This window comes from Solanum stenotomum, chromosome 1 (assembly GCF_019186545.1).
Source record: "Solanum stenotomum isolate F172 chromosome 1, ASM1918654v1, whole genome shotgun sequence".
Lineage (NCBI taxonomy): Eukaryota > Viridiplantae > Streptophyta > Magnoliopsida > Solanales > Solanaceae > Solanum > Solanum stenotomum.
The window spans coordinates 16,324,863-16,333,707 of NC_064282.1; the positions used below are offsets into that span (position 1 = coordinate 16,324,863).

At 35.3% G+C, this 8,845-nt stretch overlaps 1 protein-coding gene across 1 annotated transcript; it reads left to right on the forward strand.

Annotated features, from left to right (window-relative positions):
• On the forward strand, window positions 1-3,954 carry LOC125862784 (subtilisin-like protease SBT4.14). The gene is made up of 11 exons (XM_049542912.1): window positions 1-319; window positions 401-492; window positions 590-681; window positions 767-910; window positions 991-1,096; window positions 1,514-2,027; window positions 2,182-2,279; window positions 2,351-2,575; window positions 2,664-2,772; window positions 2,849-3,062; window positions 3,236-3,954. The coding sequence occupies exons 1-11, from the start codon at window positions 188-190 to the stop codon at window positions 3,778-3,780; spliced, it is 2,271 nt and encodes a 756-aa protein (XP_049398869.1). The 5' UTR covers window positions 1-187; the 3' UTR covers window positions 3,781-3,954.
• The last annotated feature ends 4,891 nt before the right edge of the window (window positions 3,955-8,845 follow it).

Below are 8,845 nucleotides of genomic sequence, written 5' to 3' on the forward strand. Positions count from 1 at the left end.
TCAACAAGTTGCACATAATAATCAACCAATCTTTATCCATCTTTCTTCTAAGACAACCAATCAAAATCCTCAAAATGAAGTTAAGTTAAAAGTGTCCTTCAGATCATCTTTCTTCTCATTAATTGCTATTACCATTATATTGTACCTAATAATACTTTTGCATGTCACCAAACCTTCCATATCACTAATGACACAAGGACTATTGTGTCTTGTGAAAATGTTGAGGAACAATCACTTCTGTTGGCTTTTATCTTATCAGCTACTACTTCTTATCTTGATCTTGACTGGCATTGAAGCTGTTGAAGTAGATAGAAAAGAAGTACTCTTTTACTACACTAAGCTAGTACTGTGCATTTTCATAATCTTGTTTTTGCTTGTGCTGATCTGCATTGTATTGCAGGACTTTTACATTGTTTTCTTGAAAGATAATCCGGTGAACGAAGAATCTGCATTTCAGAGACATATTGATGTCCTGTCATCTTTAAAGGGAAGGTTAGTTAAATTAGTCTGTCATTCTCTCATGTGATCCAAGAGTAATGCAGTTCTTGAAAGGAATTTTCTTGACTTGTTATGTTGTAATTTGTACTAGGGATGCAACAGAATCTCATGTTTATAGCTATACAAAAATCTTCAATGCATTTGCAGCAAGGTTATCTCAATATGAAGTTCACAAGTTATCCAGTAAGTAGCTAGGATCCCTCTGCTATAACTTTTGTTAGTCTTTGGCAAATTTCTTTGATGCTAAAATTGAGTTCTTCTTCTCTAGGCATGGATGAAGTGGCTTCTGTCATACCAAATAGATATAGGAAGCTACATACTACAAGATCATGGGAATTTATTGGTTTGCCTGCAACAGCGAAAAGAAGATTGAATGGGGAGAGCAACATTATTGTGGGAGTCTTCGATACAGGTTTAATATCGTTTGGATTTTTCATTTTGGCAAAGAAAATAGAGTGCAGCAATCATATTTTCTTGAAAATATTTTGACAGGGGTAACTCCTCAATCAAAGAGCTTTAAGGATGATGGGCTTGGTCCTCCTCCAGCCAAATGGAAAGGAAGTTGTCACCTTTTTGCAAATTTTTCTGGATGCAACAAGTAAATTATATATGCCCTTGTCATCAGTTTTGTCTTACACATCATTGACATCCATCTTGGAATCTACTTTTGTTCTAGAAGCATAACATGTAAAATCTAACATAAATAATAGGTAGTTCTGAGTCACACTTAACCAACCAGCCGCGCACAGTTCAAAAAGTGTGTCTGAAATTTAAAGTTAATACCTTCTTATGTTGTCCACATGGTACCCTAGCCTGCATCTGTTCCTCACATGTAGAGCATATTACTAAAGAATGTTATTGTTTGTTTTACTAGGATTGAAGACATAGTAGCCTCAGCCATTGCCTTAAATTATTTTTTTGATTCAGAAATTTTCTTTATCTGTATATCCTAACTTACATAAATGGACCTGCAAGAGATAATTTTTGTGCATGTTTTGTTTTTGTGATCATCAAGCAAGCTTATAGGGGCAAGATACTTCAAGCTGGACAAAGTACCTGATCCAAATGACATAATGTCACCAATTGATGTGCACGGTCATGGAACACATACATCATCCACCCTAGCGGGAAGTATGGTACCTGATGCAAGCTTATTTGGTCTTGCCCGAGGGACAGCACGTGGAGCAGTTCCTTCTGCTAGAGTAGCTATGTACAAAGTCTGTTGGGCGACATCAGGTTGTTCAGATATTGACATTCTAGCTGCATTTGAAGCTGCCATTATTGATGGTGTAGACATAATATCCATCTCAATTGGTGGTCTTACTGGTGGTTATACGACTGATGTGATATCTGTTGGGGCCTTTCATGCCATGAGAAAAGGGATCCTTACTGTGGCTTCCGCTGGAAATGAAGGACCTAACCTCAACACTGTCGCAAACCATGCACCATGGGTGCTAACTGTGGCAGCTAGTGGCATTGATAGGGAGTTCAGGAGTAAGGTGTTGTTGGGAAATGGGAGAACAGTCTCAGTAAGTCCTCTACCTTCTTAACGAAAGCTGAGTATGCAAAGGAGAAAAAACAAGTCTATTGGATCACTGCTTTAGATCAAAGTTTTACAGGCTTTGGGTGGTTGTATTTTATCCCCTTATCTCTTACGCATTTACTCATAGCAGCATTGTGCAGGGAATTGGAGTAAACGCGTTTGACCCAAAGCAAAAATTGTATCCTCTTGCGATGGGAGTTGATATCGCCAAGAGCTCTGATACTCGAGAGAGTTCAAGGTACTAATTAAGTTGCTATTAGGCATATCTTTCTTGGAAGTAGCCTTTCATATAATATGACACTGTCACAGGTACTGTAGTGAAGGATCAATGGACCCTAGAAAGGTAAAGGGAAAACTTGTTTATTGCCAATTAGGTTCTTGGGGAGTTGATTCTGTTGTAAAAGAACTTGGAGGAATTGGCACTATTATTGAAAGTGATCAGTTTCTTGATTCTGCCCCAATTTTCATGGCTCCTGCAACAATAGTTAACAGCAGCATAGGGAAAAGTATGAATAGCTATATGCATTCAGACAGGTAAAAATGTTATAACCTGTTTAGTCCATTTCCGAACTAGAATTACTGATTGTTATACTTAGTTGTGTGATGCTTTTGAAAAATGCAGATTACCTTCAGCAGTAATTTACAAATCACAAGAAGTTAAGATCAAAGCTCCATTCATCGCATCATTTTCATCAAGAGGTCCAAATCCGGGAACAAAGCACCTTCTGAAGGTAAATTTAGATGGAAGTCAGAGTTCATTGTTTATGTTAAATTTCCAAATTAGCTTTCTGATGCAGCATTGTACAGCCTGACATTGCAGCTCCAGGAATTGACATTTTGGCTTCTTACACCCCCATGAAATCACTCACTGGTCTGAAAGGCGATACTCAATATTCAGAATTCACCCTCATGTCTGGCACTTCCATGTCATGCCCTCATGTTGGTGGTGCAGCTGCCTATGTAAAGTCATTTCATCCTCACTGGTCTCCTTCTGCTATTAAGTCTGCCATCATGACTACTGGTAAATCTACAAAATCTTTGGTCTAAAAATCAGTACCCCTAAGCCAAATAGGTAGTGTAGCGAAAAAAAGATTAGTCCACTTGAGCATCAAATCATCTAAGACTGCACAACAACAAAATACTTGTCAAGCTGTAGTTTCTAAAATTTTGATCTTTTTCCTTATGAACTTGAAGCAAGATCAATGAGCTCAAAGGTGGACAGGGAAGCAGAGTTTGCGTATGGTGCTGGACAAGTTAATCCGATGAAAGCAAGAAGCCCTGGATTAGTCTATGACATGGATGATATGGCATATATCCAATTCTTATGCCATGAAGGCTACAATTCATCATCAGTCTCCAGTTTACTTCGACAACAGGTAAATTGCTCCACACTGATTCCTGCAACTGGCGAAGATGCTATCAACTATCCTACAATGCAGCTTGGCCTAAAGAGTGATCAAGAACCAACCATAGGCATTTTCAGGAGGAGAGTTACCAATGTTGGCCAAGCCAAATCTGTTTATAATGCAACCATCAGAGCTCCTAAGGGAGTGGATATAACAGTACAACCAATGACTCTCTCCTTCACACGCCCGATGCAGAAGAGAAGTTTCAAGGTTGTTGTGAAGGCAAAACCAATGTCAAATGCTATAATATTGTCAGGTTCACTCACTTGGAAAAGCTCCCGGCACATTGTAAGAAGTCCTATAGTCATTTATGATCCAAAGGTTTTTGATTAAGTTGTAATGTGATAATCTCCATGAAAAATGATACAGAAGAGGCACAAAAGAACATTAAGAAACAGAGATTATAGATGAAATTGAAGGTCATGATGTGACATATGTGAATAATTCTACATGTATATTCCTTCATATATTACTACTTTTATTATCACTTCTGCAACATTATACATACTACTCCTATTTACTTATGACTTCAAGAAACAAGTCTGAATTAAGTAGTTGAACACTTGTGCTAGAAATTCATTGGATCGATATATGCCATTTCATACTAGAACTTGCACATTAACCCTTTAGTACAGTGGATCTGATGCAAGCCTTATCTTGAATGATTGCGGGCATAAATTGTTTACCTACTACATTAGTTTTGAACCAATGTAGATTATTATCTATTATCATCACCAAATGGAACCCAAGGTAGGACTGAAAAAATATCTTTTAATAAAACTATTGGTAGAAGTCATCATCTATATTAGGGGAGCATAAAGTCATTTGTTATAAAGCTAAGGACATTTTTGGGGTCAGCATAAGGTGATTTATAAATTAAACTCTTATTAGTAACATATAAAAAGTCATCCAACAAATCTCTATAAAATCTTTTTCTATGTGAGTGCATAGCCAACTTATAATAAAGGAGGAGAGTTACTGTTAGGTTGATATCCAATATAAAACTGGTCCAACTATAATAACTAGTAAATCTTGCAAGTACATATATCGATGACCTGTTATATGAATATTAAAGATTTATATAGTTGACCTCGACTAATCAAAATATATATGGAGAGATATATAAGTGATTGATAATAATCCACAACTTTAAATAAACATACAAAAAAGTAGTAGTGCACACACAGCCAACAAGAGTCAGATACAGAATGCTAGGCCACCACAACCAATAGTGATATCTTGAAACACTTCCAATTCCATGTTTTTTCTTTGTTCAGCAATGCAACAAATTTAGCATAAAAGAAAGGGAATATAATTTCTAAGTGGACTGAACAAAATATTACTACAATGATTGTGTGCAACACTAAACAACCCCACTATAGTGTCTAGTGTTAGGTATTTATCATCTAGATCTTATTCTGCAATAAAATTCAACTTATATATACTCGCCTTTACGCTCTTTTATGTCACTTAACAGATGAGATAACTACAAGTAACTGCTCGTGATAAACAAAATTAGTAACTTTATGGTAGACAACCTGTTACAACAAGATAATATAAAAATTGGTTACACTAGCTAGTGTGTATATATATATATTTTAAGTCGAGCCGAATATTTTATCTATTTTTGTTTAACTCGTTTTTGATCGGCTCATATTCGACTCGACTGGGATGAGATGCTTTTGGCAGCCGCGTAATGCAAGAAAAGTGCCAAAGATAGCATTTATGCAAATGATGGAAAACAAAATAATGGGTTAGATTTTAGGTGCACCAACAAAATTATGGTCCAAAAATCAAGAGCCTTCTTTTATTTTGGCAGCACTCACATTTTTCAACTCTAAAGTAACTGAACAAGCATGCGTTAATTTTGTACTTTGCCCTATTCGGTGCCAAATGCCAATCATACCAAGCATAAGCAGTGGCGAATGCAGAGTATGATGTACGCGATTATGAACCTAATTATTATTGTATATTTACTTGAGGTTGTTGTAGAAATCCATAAATTTCAAATTTTAAATTTGATCCCTCTAAATTTTTATTACCAAGCCATGGGGGTTTTTGCATTAGGCATTATATAAAGCATTGCATTTATTTTTGGGAAAAGGGACGGATTTACCCCCGAACTTTAATAAATGGTATGTGTATGCCCTCCGTTTATACTTTGCGTCCACATAAGCTCCTGCCGTCCAATTATAGGTACACATATACCCCTCTCACTAACGGACCCCTAATTTCTTACACGTGTCTTAATCTTATTGAACTACCCGTTTGACCCTTTTTTTTAACTCATAACCCAACTATCCGCCCCATAACCCAATACCCACCCAATTTCCTCTAAAGGATCCTAATTAAAACACCAAAATCCGTCCCTTTTCCCTAGTCGGAGGTCCCCGCGTATCCCTCACACCAAAACCCTAGTCGTCGCCGGATTCCAGTTTGTCTTCGTCGATTCCACTTTGTCTCGTCGATTTCACCTTGTCTTCGTCAAATCTATCGTGTGTTGGTCATAATTTTGCAGTCAATTTTTCATCTATCTGTCGTCTCCCTCAAATCAGACCTAAAACCATGTCTGAAAGTTCTTGTGATTCAATTAGTAACTCAATTAGAGCTTTGAAACTTTTGGGTAGTGTACTTTTTGGCGCGGGTGAGTATAAGGCAGCTGTTAAGGCATTAGAAGAGGCCATTTATATGAAGAGTGACTATGCTGATGCACATTGTGATCTTGCTTCTGCATTGCACGCAATGGGTGATGATGATAATGCTATTAAGGAGTTTCAGAGAGCTATTGATTTGAAACCTGGCCATGTTGATGCCTTGTACAATTTAGGTGGACTTTACATGGATATGGGTAGATATCAGCGTGCTTCAGAGATGTACACTAGGGTACTAAGTGTTTGGCCGAATCACTGGAGAGCACAGCTCAATAAGGCTGTGGCTTTATTGGGGGCTGGGGAAACTGAGGAAGCTCAGAAAGCTTTGAAAGAAGCTCTGAAGATGACGAACAGAGTGGAATTGCATGATGCAGTAGCACATTTGAAACAACTTCAGAAAAAGAAGTTAAAGGGGAATGGTGGTGGCAATGGGGAGGAGACCTTTATCATTATTGAACCCTCTAAGTTTAAGTCCGTGGGTGAGAAAACCACATTGAGAGCAGATTTTGGTGTTTTAATTAGGATTTAATTAGGATCCTTTTAGAGGAAATTGGGTGGGTATTGGGTTATGGGGCGGAAAGTTGGGTTATGAGTTAAAAAAAAGGGTCAAACGGGTAGTTCAATAAGATTAAGACACGTGTAAGAAATTAGGGGTCCGTTAGTGAGAGGGATATATATGTACCTATAATTGGACGGCAGGGGTTTATGTGGACGCAAAGTATAACGGAGGGCATACACATACCATTTGTTAAAGTTCGGGGTAAATCCGTCCCTTTTCCCTTTATTTTTTTACCGACACAAAGAGGCAACACGGTTTGTTGCTTGCTTGCTGTTCACCATATATATATATATATATATATATATAAAATGAAATCTTGAAATTAAAGTACCATTTATTACACACAGAAGATATTAGTAAAATACAATTCAAGCAACAGAGGTCAACAATAACTATACAGATTTTCAGCCGTATTATTGGTTACAAGTAAGAATGCAAGTTATTGGGAGCTGACCAAAACCTAACATTTAATGTTTTTGCCACCACACATGATTGATTATATCTTACATTTTTGGTTGGTCACAACACAAGAAAAAAAAACAATCGACAAAGATTGTGGTGGAGTGGTAAGTACTCATTCATTTTTAATTAGAAGTCTCAAGTTCGAATCTCCTAACTACGGAGTCATTTTTGTTAGAAAGCTAACACAAATTTAAATTTAATCGAACTTTAATGTGAATACCTAATATTACTGAGCTGGAAAAGAAGAGAAAAAAGGAAACAGCAACACCACTAAGTCAAACATATAATACAGTTACGAAACAGCAATTAGATTGCTACATTTATGAGGGACGTCACCGAATGTCTTTCCGGCAACTAATCTTTTATCTTTAAGCAAAAATATTATATGTATTAACCCATTTTCAAGATAGGAGTGGAGCCAATATTTTTAATTTATAAATTAAAATTCACAATTATTTTTTTCGTATTATACATAAAATAGATTATGCATACATATCAAAGTTTTTTCAACTTAATTTAAGGATTGAACCAAAAATATTATGTTCGGTAGGACTCATAACTACAATTAGGGGTGTTTACGGTTTGGATAAAAATCGATCCAAATCGAAAAACTGAACCAAACTGATTAAATAAACTGATTTTTATTTGGGTTAGGTGTGGTTCGGTTTTAGATTTTTAAAAATCGATAGTATATGGGTTGGTTATGGTTTTGATCGTAAAAACCCGAAGAAATAACCAAATCGAACCGACAAATTATATACATATATATTATTAATATACATACATAATATATTATTTTTATAAACAATTTTAAAGATTGTTTTATCAAAATTTATTTATAATTTACTTATGAAGGAAAAAATGTCCAAGGTGAGGATATTTATCTTATTGGTTTTATGTATATGAGTGTGTCTATAACAATTCTTTATAAGATTGAAAATATCACTTTCTCTTTCTTCTAGGCCAAAACAATGAATTTTGAAGCTTTAGTCCGAGTAAATTCAATGATTGAAAATTCTGTAATGTCAGTCATTCTAACTATTTTCATCTTAAATGGATTGTTGTCACTTTTTTCATGTTTTGAGTGAATTATTTCTTTTATTTTTGTCTATGGTTAATAACCGAATAACCAAACCGAACCAAAACCGATAACAACCAAACCGAAAAATATATACTATATTTGATTTGGTTTAATTTTGATAATTTAAAAACCAATTAAGTTGGTTTGGTTTTGGTTTTGATTTTAACCAATAACCGATCCAAACTGACCCGTGAACACCCCTAACTACAATGGTAGTTCTGATCCTGATTCAAGATAGTACCATATCCTAGTTTATGTACACTTTCCTTTTAATTTATTTATTTGATTTTGACTTGACACGAAGTTTAAAAATATGACTTTTTTTTAAAAAAAATTCTTGTCTAAATATATGTACAAGAATCTAAAAAGATAATAATATGAACAACATGAAGCTAAGTAACTTTTTTTTTCTTTGGTGGGGTCTAATTATTTAACAATTATATTTAGTATCACCATTTTTAAGTGACCCAATGAATAAGAAATACAACTTCTTTGAACAATGATTGCACAAAAGTATTTTTATATATATAGCACTATAGAAGTTCCTAAAAGCCAGCATTATTCCATCATATCTCTATTTCCTCTCAATTGTTTAAGCTGTTTTTCCACTTTTTTTTTTTTTTTTTTAAGTTTGCTTTTAATAAT

Bases quoted from the DNA above. Each gene is read 5' to 3' on its own strand.
- LOC125862784 (XM_049542912.1), top strand. From the start codon at position 188: ATGACACAAGGACTATTGTGTCTTGTGAAAATGTTGAGGAACAATCAC. The intron at 2,773-2,848 runs GTAAATTTAGAT...AGCATTGTACAG, and splicing joins GAACAAAGCACCTTCTGAAG to CCTGACATTGCAGCTCCAGG. The intron at 3,063-3,235 runs GTAAATCTACAA...ATGAACTTGAAG, and splicing joins GTCTGCCATCATGACTACTG to CAAGATCAATGAGCTCAAAG.